General features: G+C 47.6%; 1 protein-coding gene across 5 annotated transcripts in view; it reads left to right on the top strand.

Moving 5' to 3' along the window:
• The window catches only part of FRMD5 (FERM domain containing 5), a 410262-nt gene that overhangs the window by 361900 nt on the left and 32168 nt on the right, over window positions 1-16194 (top strand). For all 5 annotated transcript variants that reach the window (XM_082388787.1, XM_082388790.1, XM_082388788.1 and 2 more), the window contains exons 3-7: window positions 2033-2075; window positions 2305-2383; window positions 10768-10865; window positions 13047-13170; window positions 15894-15981. In XM_082388787.1, the coding sequence (XP_082244913.1) occupies window positions 2033-2075; window positions 2305-2383; window positions 10768-10865; window positions 13047-13170; window positions 15894-15981 (432 nt within the window). The remainder of the gene's footprint in view (window positions 1-2032; window positions 2076-2304; window positions 2384-10767; window positions 10866-13046; window positions 13171-15893; window positions 15982-16194) is intronic.

Here is a 16194-nt window from a genome sequence, read left to right as displayed (position 1 = left end):
GGGGTCTGGGATTTCTCTGGTCCCCCCTGGAGGAGCTGCCCTCACTCCCCCTCCCCTGTTCCTGACTCAGGCCCTGGTCTCAGACAATTCTCAGCCTCTCCTTCAAGCCCCCAGAGTCTGAAGATTGTACCACCTTGGCTCCTTCACCCAAATGCAGGAGGAAGCTCTGCTCTCTGAACCTTCTTTTTACTCTTCTCCTGACCCTTCCTCCCCAACCCAATGTTATCAATTTGCTAGTGATTCTGGGACCCAGATATAGGCAGACAGCTGCAAAAGGTAACTCTGGCCATCACCGTATTTTGGGGATCCTGTCAAGATTTCTCTACCAGAGCCTCCCTTGGACAAGCTTTCCACCTTCTTTCCACCTGCTCCCAGTCTCCTCCAGCCTCACTCCTTTCTGGAGCTCTCACTGCAGTACAAACTAAAGTCTTCTCTCCAGCTATTGCCAAGGGGAATAGCCTTTTGTCATTCAGCCTCTCTGCCTTCTGCTGATAATGGATCTATCATTGCACTTAGCTTCTATCTATCTTCGTTTATTTATTTTGATCTATGGGTCCAGTGCCTCAGGGCATTCAGTTTTCTGAGTCCCCGACACTTGACACTTGCTGTGTTCTTCTCACTGTCCGGTGTGCTCCGCACAGACAGGCCTCCTCCGCCTTCATAGGCATGGTCTGGAACCCCAGTTGTTTCCGTGCAGTTTCATCTCCTGCCTTTGCTTCCCTGTGAAGCCAAGCCGCAGTGGGCCGTGTAATGTGAGAAGGACCTCTTAACCCCACTGTGTGGCTATAATGAGTTGCCAGCCTCGTGGGAACTCAGATCAGAGGAAGCAAGAGAGCAGGATGTCAGCCCAGATTATCCGTGTGGAGCTGACGGAAGAACTGGCTCTTGGTGGGTCCATTAACTGTGTGACCCACGGCCCAGCCCAGAAGGTGAGAGCTGGGCATCGAGGGAGGCCAGGATGTGTCTGCGTGGCCCTGCCTGCTTTCCTGCCAGAGGGAGGACTCTGCCAGACGTCTTACTAAATAGAAGTAGTCAAAAAAGAGGGAGGTGTGGACCTGGTTCCTTCTCCTGTTCTACAGCTGCACATTGAACACTGAGCTGGGCACCAGTGATACAGTGGTAAACAAGACAGAGTTTTCTGCCCTCACAGAGCAGTGGTTTTAAGCTACTTCCAGATAATCAAGCCCCAAATATCAGCAATTCTAGCTCTCTTTAAATTATCAAGGTTCCTGATTATCATGAAAGCAACAAACATCAATAGTGCATTTTATAAGGCATCCATGTAGAAGTGGGAAACTGATATAGAACGTTCTCGTTGCTTCCTTTCCCAAACATAAGTACCATGGGAAAAAATGCATTGCTACTATGTCCTGCCTCTGTGAAAATCCAGGGAAAACAGGATACTACACATTGGTTGTGGTTAGTTATCTTATGAGACTTAGATTTTAAACATCCCTGGATGCCAAGGAATCCTGAGTACGTATTCCCTAGCACAAGGGTTGGCAATGTGTTGCTCAAACAAAGATGAAATATACACCAGCCATCCCTGCCTTCTCACCATTTATGAAATTCCACCTGCCAGTGCTTTCTAGAGCTGCTACCAATAACCTCTGTGTGTCATCGTGTCCCCACTGCATAACACAAACAAACACAACCCACTAAAGGGAGTATTTCCCTACTAAAGCCAGGTGGGGCTCTGTCCCCATCACACATACGTGCATTCATTTGTGCCTACTGGCATGCCAGAAACATGGCTTGGAACTCTGGCGCCCTACGTTGGAAGGCGACATTGCCAGGGAAGCCCAGAAATGGCATCTGAAGCTGGATCTCTTCCCCCCTTCACAGCTGGTTCCATGGGGAGCTTATTTCAGAAAATCATATCACTCTGTACTCTCCAAGCCTACATATCACAAGCTTCTGAGCTGCTTTCACCCTGGGCTACAATCTGTCTGGTTTTTTAAATTGAATAAAACAAGTTATATTTGACACTGCTTCTCATTAGGGCTTTCTTGTTCTGTGTTCTCTGTTTCAGCATTGGTTGGAGTTTACAAAGTCTGTGGTGAAGCAGTTGAGATGTAAGTATTGTCCGTGAAAAGACGGAAGCCTCACCCCTGGGGAGGGTGGGAGGAAACCTCCCACTTGCAGTGAGTCTTGGGAATTTTCCACTGTTCTAAGTGGAAGTTGGCCCTAAACACGTGAAGATTTTCTTCAGATGGTTCAGAGACCTGTGCATCCCAGTGGGGCGGGGAGCCCAGTCCTCTTCCTGGGAGGGTCTTCCTGATGGGCACCTCTTTTTCTCTGCAGCCCAGCCTCCATTCACCATGTGTTTCCGTGTGAAGTTTTACCCTGCAGACCCTGCTGCCCTGAAAGAAGAAATAACCAGGTAAGGCTGAGCCCCTGTGCCTCAGCCTCTGAGACTTGTTGGAGAGGATAGGAAAGAGGGACTGTAGCTTCCTAGATCCTCTACTTTGGAAGCTCCCAACTCTGATAGGCAAGGAATTCTTCCTAAATATAGCCTCACTTCTATATTTCATTTCCACATGTTCTCTTTGCTCATCCCCTCAGTAGAATTGCAACGGAGTGAGCTTCTTTCCTTCAAGAATACTTCATCTTAAACTGGTCCTCTGCAAAGGGGTCTGGAGTAATGAATTAATCAAAAGCACTTTTTCTTTTACCAATGATGTGGCCACCATGGATGTTTTTGGAGACGGCCGTGTTGCTGCTTATTTGGGGGCTTGAAATAGACTCCAGCAGCCTAATGTACTTGGGAAATGGCAAAGCAGGACACTGAAAAACAAGCTGGGAAACACTGAAGATTTTAAGTCCAGGTGGGTGACCTCCCGTGTGCTGATGCATCAGGCCCGTGATAAACCCTTCACTGTGGGGATCGTGTTCCGTGGCAGGCAGCTACATGGAATGAATCCTGTCTCATCCAGCACCGCTTGGGGATGAGAAAGAACCTCTGTGCCCACACCATCCTGCAAGAGGGTCAATGAATTGGAGCTTCAAAGCTCCCCCAAGGGTTTTGTGTATCTAAGCCAAATTCACTCTAAAAGTCTGACCTCAGAGATTTAGAACTCTCTGAACTGGGATCCTTAATTTTTATATTAGAAAGATGTAACTTGGACATTAGCAAAACCTTGATGTTACCTTGTAAAGGGTGGAGCCCTAGGTGAAGAGATGATGCCAGGGGATCCTAGAGCCGAGGGAGAGACAGCTCTGCCAGCTCTGCCCCCACTCCCTAAAGCCTTAGAGACGGCAAAGATCGGGACGAGGCCATTGCCAGTGTAGAGGCTGCTTGTCCTCTAAGGCCTCGAGATCTATTTCTAGATCCTGAACTCCACATGAGCCCCAGTGGAGGCTGAGGGGAATCTTGCGAAGGAATCAAAAGGATCAGGAAGGTTGTTTCCTCCAGGTGCTCTGAGCGCTCCCACCACCCACTTTAAAGCACTAAGGACAGTGAAGTGTGTAGTTACAACCAAGTCTCGTGCTCCTTACTGGGCACATGGAAACTGCAGGCTCTGCTCATCCATGTGGAAGTGGATGTGGTCCCTACTTTGCCTGTGAAAACCAAGCTCATCCACATTAATGAGCAATCCTGTAGCTTTAGGCAGGAGAGTGAGGGTAGAACCACTGTGTTTAACAACTTAAACGGAGAGGAGTTTTGGTAAAGCACTAGCCTGCCCTGCTCATGACTTCCAGAGTGCTTGCCATGGTTCTGTACCTGCCCCTCCTTCCCCGCTTCCCTCCCCCTCCCCCCTTTCCTTTCCTCCCTCCCTCCCCGCCTTTCTCTCCCGAAAGAGGTGATGGTGCCAGGGCAGACCCAGAAGTCCACGCCCCTGTCCACATGTCAGGGCAGATTTAACACATCTTTGTTGAGAGCCTAGCACCTAGCTTCCTACCACCTCACATCAGGATCACCTTTTCTCCACCTCACTGGACCAACAGTGAGGATGAGAGGATTTGGTCTAACAACTCAGAGGGCTGCCAGTGAGAGCACGACAGACACACAGCTTTCTGATTTGATTAAAGGACAAAAATATATAGTTCTCTTGGCCCTTAGGAGGAGGTCTTTTTTTTTTTTTAAGATTTTTTTGATGTGTGGACCATTTTTAAAGTCTTTATTAAATTTGTTACAGTATTGCTTCTGTTTTATGTGTTGGTTTTTTGGCTGTGAGGCATGTGGGATCTTAGCTCCCTGACCAGGGATCAAACCCACACCCCCTGCATTAGAAGGCAAAGTCTAAACCACTGGACCGCCAGGGAAGTCCCAGGAGGAGGTCTTAGCTATACAATTTTCTAAAACAAATGTCACTACATGATACTAATGTACAGACCCTCCTACCCAAGAAGCAGCATAGACCAGGAGGCTCAGATCCTGTTTCTGTTACTTCTTGGCTATGTGGCCTTGGACATAAAATATTTAACTTCTCTGACCTTCAGATCCCTTATTACTGTCCTTATGAGGATAGTAATAGTACCTCCCAGCTTTGTTGGGAGGATTAACCACTACTCGGGGTCTTGTACTTCTTAATACACCCCCAGGGAGCCTGGCACTGAGCAAAGGCTCACTGTTTACTGCCAGGTCGATTACATGGTCCGTGGACCTCAGGGGCTCTGCATAGGGCACAAGTACAGTTGGTTCTGGCTTTTCTCCCTTGTTTATGTGATAATGCCCACTCCTTTTCTGTCCTAGCTAGAGTCCTAACACTTAAGCAGCTAACTTGTGAGGACTGGGAAAACCATGGCCAGGCATCTCTGCAAGTCAGCAAACTTCAAAGACACTGGCAAGCATGTGAGCTCCTGCCCCTTCCGCATGCAACTGTGCCCACCATCCTCGACTATTTTCCCCTTGCTCTCTGCCTCACCAGACTTCCTTACCTAGAGTGCATTTTCCAAGCGTTGTCAGGTGTGTGGACCTCAGGGTGCCTGGGCCTGATTTGGAGTCTTTGTGCCTCTCCCTCCCTGAGGCGTTCTGTGGAGGCCCCGGGCTTCGCTGCATCTTTCTCCTTATTCACATCCCTGCTGCTCTTAAAAGAGTGGGTACCTGCCCCAGCCTCATTCAATACCCATAATTCATTACTGGCTTAGAGCTCTCCACCCCACCTTCCTGCCAAACTAATTTAGCTGTCAGTGTGTTTTTTCCTGCCAATATCAGTCCTAAATTTTGCTGCCGTCTCAGTTACTCCCATAAAGCCAGGCTGAGAGGAGGGGATGAAGAAGAACTGTGCTTCAATTTATCTCTTGGACTCTTCCCAGATGATAAATTTAGTTGCCAAGTCCTGATTAATCTCTTTTGTCATTTTTTAAATAAATAAATAGATTTTCTTGTCTGAGCTAGAGACAAGGCAGAGAAAATGGGGATTAGGCAACAGATTTAGCTTTTAACAAGGGCTGCAGGTGTTCGAACTCGTTGAAGGTTCAAGTAATAGAAGGAAACTGAATGCACATGGGGCCCCACCTTCCAAGGAAGCAAACTGCCTGACACATGTTTGAGCAGGTGCTCAAAAAATGTTAATAGACTTTTCAGGTCATTTATTTTTTTAAAAAAAGTTAATAGAGTTTATAGGTAATGTATTCCATCAGTGAACATCACTTGAGCCACGCTTAGGCTAAGATGGGTTGGCAAACTTTTTCTGTAAAAGACCAGATAGTAAGTATTTTAGGCTTTGTGGGCCATATGGTCTCTGTCGCAACTAATCTGTTCTGCCATTGTAATGCGAAAGCAGCCACAGACAGTACATACATGAATGAGCATGGCTGTGTTCCAATAAAATGTTATTTTATCTCACTGGGGACTCTGGTGGCAGGTTTAGTGTGCCAATCCTGGGAGAAGGAATCAAAAAGATCTGAGTTCAAATCCCAGGTCGTTCTTTCACTAGACATGTGACAAGGCAAGCAACAATATCTCTGGTCACTTCCTTTCCTCATCTATGAGACAGGGATGAAAACAGTAGTCACCTCATAGAATTGCTGAAAGAGTGCGTGTTAAACAGTACAGTGTGTGGCACACAGCACGCCCTCAGTAAATCACTGCTATATTGTGTCTCTGTCCACTGGAATGTAAGCTCCATAAGAGTAGGAACTCTGCTTTGTTCTCTGCTGTATTCCCAGCACTTGTGGCTGTGCCTGGCACATGTGTGTGCTCAGAACTAGATGGATAGATGGATGGAAGGTTGGATGAACAGATGGATGGATGGCTGAATGGATGGATGGGTTGGTGGTTGGATGGATAAATGGATGGATGGATGGATGGATGGATGAATGAGTGGGTGGATGGGTGGGAGGGAGGGTGAATAGGCACAGGATGTATAGGCTCTCTAGAAGAATATTAAAAGTGACAAAACATAATCTCTAACTCCAAGGAGCCCGCAGTTTAGTATGGGGGAGGAAGACATACTAAACATGATCATAGTTAGGAAAAGGGATGGCAGAAAATAGAGGAAACCAGGGGCAAAGAATCTAATGAAGGGAAGACAGGGCCAAAGGATCTTCTGGAAGAAACTCTTCAGGAGCTTCCAGTGCTTTCCAGAGTTCAGAACCTTTAATTGTGGAAATATCTCTGGATTCATCCCCACCCTCTGATATCAGAAATCAGAATGCCAAAGCCAGTTCCTTGGATGTACACGTTCCAGAAATACATAGGTTTTTCTTGGTCATCTTTTTTTTTCTTTAAACCCTGAAGAATCTTTTTTTTTTTTTTTTTTTGGCTGCGTGGGGTCTCTGTTGCCACGCACGGGCTTTACAGCGAGCAGGGGCTACTCTTCATTGTGGCGCGCAGGCTTCTCATTGCGGTGGCTTCTCTTGTTGTGGAGCACGGGTTCCAGAGCGCAGGCTCAGTAGTTGTGGCGCACCGGCTTAATTGCTCCGCGGCATGTGGGATCTTCCCGTACCAGGGCTTGAACCGTGTCCCCTGCACTGGAGGGTGGATTCTCAACCACTGCGCCACCAGGGAAGCCCTCCTTGGTCGTCTTTTAGGCTCTCACACATTCTGCCTTTGGATGGTCCTCCATCAATTTACGACAACCTGGCATTTAAACAAAAATGGAGGTGAGGTAAAGCCTCTTTGAAGCCAGAAGGAGATAGGCAAAGTTTAACCAAAAAAGTGTCCTAAAGAGCAAGCTTTTTGTCTTAAATCTGGTCTAAAGCTGATTTCTTTTTCATTCCAGTGAGAATTTCCCTCTGATGACAAAGAGTTCCCCTGACTTCATTTAGGACCCTTTTCTCCCTAACCATAGCTCACTGAATTACCATGCGGGTTCTGTTTCCTTAGCTATAAAATGCGAGAGTTAGGCTCTGTAACTCCTACTATGAGGGTCTGAGACTGGGTAGCCCAGCCAGCCTGCTCATTATGAGCTGCTCATTATCAGCCTAGCAGGCTGATCCCTTGCCTGGCAACACAGTGGCCCTGGTGACAATGCCTCAGGCAACAAGATAGTCTTCCTTAGGCCCTTATGTCGCAGGGGAGAACATGCCAGGGCCTCTTGGGAATAGGTCTAAGGATGCTATGAGTCATGTGGGATGTATTTTCATGACCAACAACACTGAGTCATTGGTTACCTCCTTAAATGAACAAAACACAAAGCTTGATGGAAGCAGCTGTGGGAGAAAAGGGAGGGGGGACCCCTAGTGTAACTGTCTCCCTTGAAGCTGTCAGTTGATTCTTTCATGAGCTCATCTCGTCCTCTGCAGACTGTGGTGTGTTTCTTTAGGATGTTGACTTGCCCCTCCATCCCCTCCCCCTCCAGTTGCTGCACCATTGCTTGACAGTGTTCCCACGGCCTTACCCTTGACCTCCCTGTAGCTGTTCTACCTTCTGAAGTCTGAAGGAACCCCGCCCAGCAGCGGAAAGCCTTGTTTCCTTTCCAGCTCACCTGAGGCACCTGGCATGCACCTATCGTGGGTCTCACCGTGAGGAGGAGCGTGCCCCCCTTGGAGGGCAAATCAGAAGCTCTAGAGGAGCCTTTTCAAACCCAGCAGCACCCATACACAGACTCTCACATCCTCCCCACCCAGGGCAGGGTGTTCTCCTCACCACCACATTGAGGATCACTATCCAGAGCCTTTGAAATATCTCCTTCAGTCCAGTACGTGCAGTCCCTGAATTTTGGACACAGACAAGCAGAGAGGTGTGGGAGGAGTGGTGCATGAACTCAGGCCCCGGGAGTGAGCTGTAAGTAAGAGGCCAAAGGCTTGCTGCTACATCCTGCCAAAGCCGGTGGAAGGTGGGAGTTGAAGCAGTAAGAGGCAGAGAAACGCTGCCCCCTTCCTTCCACACACCTGTGGCATTTCATTGTGGGAAGCAGGGTGAAGACAAGCTTGATCTGGTAGATCCATCTTAAAAAATTACTACTTATTGCACGATGTCTTTTTCCTTCAGTTTTCCTTGGGGCCGAGTGGGAGTGGTTGGGATAAGAAGGGGAGTTCTTATTAACTTCCGGACCACAGTAGTCACCTTCCCTTTGGTTTGAGGAGGGCAGTCCATCCTGATGTGGTTAGAAGAATGCTTGTGAATTTTCTTAGGACAGTGCTTCATAAATTTTAATCTGTGTACAGATCACCTGGGGATCTTGTTAAAATGATTCAGTAGGTCTCAGATGGGCCTAATTCTCCATTTCCAACAAGCTCCCAGATGCTGCTGATACCCCTGTTACGTGGGCCACACTTTGAATAGCAAAGCTTTAGGAGAAAAGAAGGTTTGATTGCTCCTTCGTTTCTGTTTAATGACTTGAATCACCAAGCCCCGAGCTCTCAGAGTCACGTGCTGGTGCCCCTCCTCACCCCAGAAGTTGTGCTGTCACTGGTCCTCTTTCTTTTGAGCATTTTCACATGATCAAGTGGGCATGGAATCCTCTGTTTTATTCTTCAGCCTGAAAACAGAAGCAATAGAAACACCTCTAGTTGTCCAGGGAGTGCCCAACTTCTTTTTGGTTCAAACTGATGGAATTTAAGGGAATTTTACCATATTCTCATTACTCCTGTGAGGATGCTGTAGTTATCTATGGCTGTTTAACAAAATGCCACAAAACTTCAGTTAAAATAAAAGTATTTCTCATCTCTGAGTGTCTGTGGGTCAGGAATTCAGGAGCGGCTTAGCTGGGTGCTTCTGGCTCAGGGTCTCTCCTGGGGTTGCAGCCAAGAGGTTGGCTGGGCCTGTGGTCATCTGAAGGTTTGACCGGAGGATTCACTCCCAAGATGGTGTACTCACGAGGCTGTTGGCAGAAAACTTCAGTTCCTTGCTAGCTGTTGGCAAAACACCTCAGTTCCTCACCACGTGGACCTTTCTATGGGGCTGCTTAAGTGTCCTCGAGCAGAGTGAGTGATCCAAGAGAAGGAGAGGACAAGGAGGAAGCTGCAGGGACACTATGACCTAGTCTCAGATGTCAGACACTAACTACACTCCTGCTTTATTCTGCTTGTTAGAAGCAAGCCACTGGGTCTAACCCACACTCAAATGGAGTGAATTAAGCTCTGCCTCTGGAAATGAGGAGTATCAAGGAATTTGTGGACTTTTTTTTTTTTTTTTTTTTTTTTAACCATGCCACGCGGCTTGTGGGATCTTAGTTCCCCAGCCGGGGATTGAACCCACGACCTCAGCAGTGAAAGTGCAGAGTCCTAACCACTGGACCGCCAGGGAATTCCCTGTGGACATATTTTTAAACCACCACAAATGCCTCCTGCCAAGGAGCCACTGTGGTAGGTGACTCGCTTAAGGGTGTGATACCCCTGGCCTCTGCTCTTCTCAGGGCACTTGTGAGGTTATGAACATCAGAGACCCCACTCCTTGTAAAGACCTTTCAGGATGGAACGTCAGCAGTTCCATTCCATGGCAACCGAGTCCACCCAATTACCTGTGAAACTACAAAGCAGTTAGAGTGCAAAGAGGGTAGAATAACACAGTGATGAAGAGCCAACCTCAGTCCTGAATTTGAATCCTGGTTCTGCCACTTACCAGTTATGTGCCCATGAGAAAATCACTTACGCCTCAGTTTATCTTAAAAAAGGGAGATAATAACAATATATATCTCAAAATGGTATGCGGAAATTAGATGAGATGCTGATGTCAAGTGTGTAAGTCCTGGACTGGGAAATAGTAAGTGCTCAATACACATCAGCTACTATTAGCTGTTCTTGATAGCCTGCTTCCACCTGAGGTGAGAGCTTCCTGTGGTTGAAGAAATATTAGCCACAAGTTTCTGCATTTCCTTCACCGGTGCCCCTTCTTACACCTTATTCAAATTCTGAGAGGTCTGGTTGACCTCTGCCCATAATGAGGGCCATTCCACATATGGACAGATTGACTTGGCAAGCTGAGGCAGAACTCTCCCCAGGGCTAGTTCCTTCACCACCTCTCTGCTTCTTAAGAGGCAACGTCCACGAGAGTCCAAGGCGGAGAGAGGCCCCATCAGCCCCTCTCTTATGACACAGGTTTCTTTCTCGGCACTGAATTGAGCGGGGCCGGCTCCTTCCAAATCCCAGCACTGGGGGACGATGCTTTTAACCAGGAGGTGCCATTTCTGTTTTGAGCCACAGAAGGAAACTGACAGGTTGTTTTGAATTGAACTTCAAAATCAGTTCAGGGCAAAATGCCTGAAAGAGTCTTCAGGGAAATGAAAAATGTTATTTGTTCTGTGGTATGTTTTGAGGTTTTTGTTTTAATGTAGTAAAAGTGTCCTGACAGAGATTTTGATAGGCTTATATTACATATTTATGTCTTTAAAGCAATCAAAGAAATACTTTATAGTTCATTTTCTGTTTTCTCTCCAGGTATTTAGTCTTCCTGCAGATCAAAAGGGATCTGTACCACGGCCGCCTCCTCTGTAAAACATCAGATGCTGCCTTGTTAGCAGCTTATATCCTTCAAGGTAATGACTTTTGACAGGATAAATTTGCTTTTCATGCTAAGTACTGATTACATTATTTCAGTTACCACAGATGACTACTTCTTGGATATAAACAGTGTCTAACTTGAAACAGAGCCCGAGTTAAAGGACTTTGCCTGGACTCCCTAGACCCAGGAAGCTCTGACCACGCAACCTTAAATTGTTTGTACCTAAAGTCTTTCTGGCAGCCCCTTCAGACTCTGTTCGGGGGGGGGGGGGGGGTGGCTTTCCTTGCACCCTTGGTTGATAAAGTTATCGAGACTCTGGAGAGTAATCCGAATCAGCTTTTTCCTGTCTTTTTATTCAAATCTCAGAGATGTGAAGCACCTTGGAATTCTGGTATCTGTTTCAGAGACCTTTCCATTCAGAGTGCTCTAAGTTAAAAATGTTTCCAAGTAACAAACCCATTTTCTAACATGCAAAGAAGGCAGAGTTGGGGTTGTACTCAGCCAATACCCAGACTGGCGGTTTTTGCAAAACAGTGGGAAAGGTATGTACTCTTCGTATGTGATCCTTTCTCCTTTCCTGAAATGCAGGTGACTTCTAAGTCTTCTAAGTTCGTAGACTTCTCTTAGTCCTTTGGCCTGAAGCTGTCACTGGGTTATTTTGGACCATAGCACTAAAATCATGACGTTTCTATCAAAGAATCTGAATTCATAATCAGAAATCTGTGAACTCCAGGAAGCTACTTTGTGAACAGAACCTAAAAAAATGCTTGCCAATAAGAAACTAAAGTTCTTCCAGCAAAAAAAAAACTATCACAGCTGCGTTAAGAATGTAAAAGTCAGCCTATTGCAACTTTGACTTCTGAGACTCCTGTTTTAAAAAACCTCCTAAGCCGGAAGTCTAGAAGGTACTTGCCAACTTTAAGGTACCCAAAGATACTCCTTTCATTTTTAAAGGAAAACCTGGTCCCATCTAAGTGAAATTTTAAACTCTAGTTTTACCCTGACAACCATATTGAAATTTTCTTTTTTTTTTTTTAATTTAAAGAAGTCATTGATATCCAACCTTGATGTTTCCCATTTGGAGCTTTCTAAGTAAAATCATAATAAATGACTCCATGGCTCAAGATCACTTCAGACTTTAAGCCCAGGGAAGCCTTTAGTCTCTTGCTAAATGATAGAAATTCCCGAGTAGTTTGGAAGGCACGATGAGGAGACCTGTGCCACAGAACAATATTCAGTTGTGAAAAAAGGGCACATTTTCCTCTTAATATTTACTCCCCGCTCAAGACTTCTCACCTGCACTGGTTGTGGTTCTCACTAGGGGAGGAGAAAAGACAGCCACAAAGCAGCTGAACTTCTTAACATCCTTCCTCCTGACACACACAGTGTTCCCTGCGGAATGCTGCATGTGGAGAAGGCTGGATTCTGACCTGGGAACACATTGTGGGGAGTAGCGTGGGCCCACTGGCCACCCCAGATCTGAGATCTCAGCAGCTTTGGGGATGGAGTCTCTCTGTGAATCTGCAGGACGAGAAAGCCCCAGCCCCTGCTGGGAACTGAGAAGTCAGCCTTAGGACCTGGTGCTCCTGAACTCAGAGGTACTTTCTGCTTACAGCCAGTCTTCCCAATCTGCAGCCCTCTCCAGGGGGCCTGGCACCTGGTCAGCCCTCAGTGAATATTTATTCAAATGTATTCACTTGCTTTGATTTGATTTGGACTGAGAGTTGAGTTCTGAGTTTGGGTCATGGCTCATTCATCATTTTGCTGTGTCCCTGCTAAAATCCTCAAAACGAGATTTAGACTTTGGATGTGGCTCAGGCCCAAAAGCTTCTGTCTTTCTGGTCAAGCTCACAGTTTCCTGTGCTGCCACCAAGAGCATTGCTCCCAGGCTCTCTTCTGGGAGCTTGAGGGCCATGGTGCAGGCTTCTGCTCTTTTATTGCAAATGTACATGTGGTGACCTCAGAACGCAGGGTCAGCTCTACCATCTCTACTTGGCCTTGATATCAACTCAGTGTGCACACCTGGGAAAACAAAGGTGGGCCTGCTCCTGAGGAACACGCCCTCTGCCCCACTCACAACCGTGCTTAGGATCCACTGTTCTTTGCAAATCTGGCGCCGACTTTGGCTTTTGCCCTCCGTGTTAATCTCTTGTTGCTTTGCCAGTGATGATTTACTTATCTCCACAATTGTTTTCCTCTACTTTCCTTTTGCAAGCGGAGATTGGGGATTATGACTCAGGAAAACACCCTGAAGGCTACAGCTCCAAGTTCCAGTTTTTCCCTAAACATTCAGAGAAGCTGGAAAGGAAGATTGCTGAGATTCACAAAACAGAACTCAGGTGCGTGACACTCGGTTCAGGCCAGGCCACTGTCTCCCTCACAGCCTGAGCACACGGCCTCAGCACTGCATCCTCTGCTCCTGCAGACCCAGCCTTCCTGACTCTGGCATGTACCATTTCCAGTGATCCACTGACAGTACAACCTCAAGGCTCTCTCTCCAAGAACAGTGGTGCAGGCTGAGGCTTAAAGGCAAGAGAGAAGCTATATTATAAGGAAAATGGAGAAGGATTGGCCTCTGAAAGGTATTTGCTTCACTAAGATAAATGAAGAGACAGAGGGAAGAAGCATGAACTGGGGAAAAGGAAAACATAAACAGCAGAAGAGAGAAGAGAGGGAGAGGTTAAGTGGGGATGTGAAAAATGGACAAGCCTCCGACCTCGGTCTGTGACAGTGACAGGTGGCTTCTGCATCAGTGGATGGGACCGCACAGGGCTGGCCTGATTCATAGCTGGTGTGGGTACCTTGAGAGCACCTCGTTCGGGGGCGTGTCTTCAGCACTGCTCCCTCAACCCCACACCCCTGCACTGAGGGAAGGAGGGGAGAAGCAGCTGGAAGCAGGAGGCTTGTCCTCAGATTCTCCTAGGTCACCCAGAATGTGCCGCATCCCATAAAATAGCATCAATGCATCCTCTCACCCATATGAAATAGTGTTTTCTGCAAAGGCTGGTTTTTTAAAAAGCAACAAAAGGGTGTTTAGGCTCTACTTTGTATGGCACACTGGAGCACAGATTCCCCAAACTGATAAACTATGAAGAAAAAATTTATATACAATACAGCATTGTAAAATAAAACCTGCCATCATATTAATACAGTGCAATTTTTTAAAAAATCTTTTCAGATGTTTGTGTAACTACCTTTCTGGGGATGGACAGTGTCCAAGGGGTGGGAAAAAGATATTTCTAATGATAACATTAACCTTAAACTAGTTCCTACCTGATGCCCCCCGAAACAAAAAATCTTCACCTTCACTCAAAGATTTTACCAACCAATATGTCCCCAAAGCCTCTTTAGCCTTATAAACAGACCTCCTGCCCACTGTGTGTGGTTGGACTGGTTCCCACCCTCCAGAGGAATGGAGACACCTGCCAGAGGTGGAATCCTAGCTGCCTCCCACCCCTCTCCCTGTGCAGGTGCTGCCCCAGCTCCTCCCATCACTCTTAGGGAATAGTGGCCCCTTGTGGTACAGGTCAGAATAAACACATGTGTGAGGGCTCCTGGCTCATTCAAAGGAGAGATCAAGGGTGTGCCGGGAGGCCCTGCCAGGAGGGTTTTAGGAGATGTCAGAGCAGTGGGGACAGTCCTCCAGAAACCTCATAGAAGTCAGGGGATCCCCCAGGAAATGATGCCCACTTTGAGGGCCCCAGAGGGTTGCGGGTGAATGCAGCCCACGGAGCCCTCCAGTCTCCACACAGGGACTAAGGAGGCTGCCTCTGGTGCCCGGCCCTTTGCCTGCTGCGCCAGCATTTTCCAAACACCTTCCCTGTGTCTCAGGTGCGCTGGTGGGTGCAGACATCTGCATTCTACAAAAAGCCTCCTTACACGGGTACTACTTACACAGGCTCAGCCTCATCTTCATAATGTAAAAATATGTCTGTGTTTCCTTTCTCCAACTCTAACATGCGTTCCTTGAGGGCCCAGACTGCACTATAGTTTATGATGTATCTCATACGGGGCAGCACAGAAGCTGCTGAGGTGCTGATTGATTGCTGCCTCTCCAGAAAGACACTAGAGGGAATCTGGTCTGCTTCTCCCTCAGGCTGGCTTGTCTTCCTGCCCTGCCATATTACTTGAGGCAAGTGATGAACTTAGACAGTTTCAGTCCTGCCCACCAGCCGTCAGAGTTGTTGACTTGACAAACTGCCCACACCTCCTCACACTGAAGCCAATCCTACATCTGTAGAAGGATGTCAGCTTCCCAGGGCACTGGACCCTGAGAGAGCCTGTGGTGATCCTGCACTGGTTCTGTGTGGAGCTCATCCACGCCCCTGCTAAAGAGGCAGCCAGGAGGGGAATGACGCTGAAGGCCCCTTCTTCAGATGGCTTGGTGCCAGCGCTGGTTACTTCCTTTTTTCTGCTTGTTTCCTTTTCACAGTCATCACCCTGTGGGCAGACAGAGCTATTGTGGAGTCTGGGGAGCTCAGCACTGTCTTCTGTTGCATCTCTTTACCCTCCATTCCTGTGTTCCCATTTGGTAAAGGAAGAGGGTTAGGCAGCAAGATATACAGGTCCCTTCTTTGTGTTTCAGTCTAGATCAGATGGCCTGCAGCCAGCCTACAGATGTATTTTTTTTTCTGCCCCCATAGTACTTAAAACTGAAATGCCACATAAAAATCGGTATCTGCGAATTCTCTTTAAAAATCACACCTAGCAATGCTGGTGTGACTACAGTCCAAGACTGCATTCCAAGACTATAGTCTTGGAGCTGAGGAGCAGCTGCCCTCATTAGACGGGGTGGCACTCCCAGTTTGCCCTAGTCCCCACCGCTCCCTATTGTGTTATACTCAGCCCATGTCACTCATTATGTAGCCTGCCTCACTCTGAAGACTTCCAAGGTTTTGACCCTAGATAAGAGTCTCTGAAGTCGGTCCTAGGACGGAGCAGGGAGCACACTCTATGGAAAAATCGGAGTGTGAGACACCCTGAGCACTTCCTAATTGAATTTATCTCAGGGGAACCTATGGGAGCAGGAAATCCTGAAATCATCTCATTTTCTTTATTCCAGTGGCCAAACACCAGCAACATCAGAGCTGAACTTTTTAAGAAAAGCACAGACGTTGGAGACATACGGAGTGGACCCTCACCCGTGTAAGGTGAGACCCGCCCCCATGGCCGGAGACTGCGCCGACCTTGCCCCCTCTAGGCAGGGGGCCCCAGTCCGTGGCCTGTTAGGGCCACACAGCAGGAGGTGAGCGGCGGGCGGGCGAGCGAGCGAAGCTTCATCTGCCGCTCCCCATCACTCGCATTATGGCCTGAACCATCTCCCCCCCGCCCCCATCCATGGAAAAATTGTCGTCCACAAAACT

This window comes from Balaenoptera borealis (genome assembly GCF_965194805.1).
Source record: "Balaenoptera borealis genome assembly, chromosome: 3".
Classification (NCBI taxonomy): domain Eukaryota; kingdom Metazoa; phylum Chordata; class Mammalia; order Artiodactyla; family Balaenopteridae; genus Balaenoptera; species Balaenoptera borealis.
Note: the sequence above shows the minus strand (reverse complement) of the source record. Positions and strands in the feature narration are given on the sequence as shown.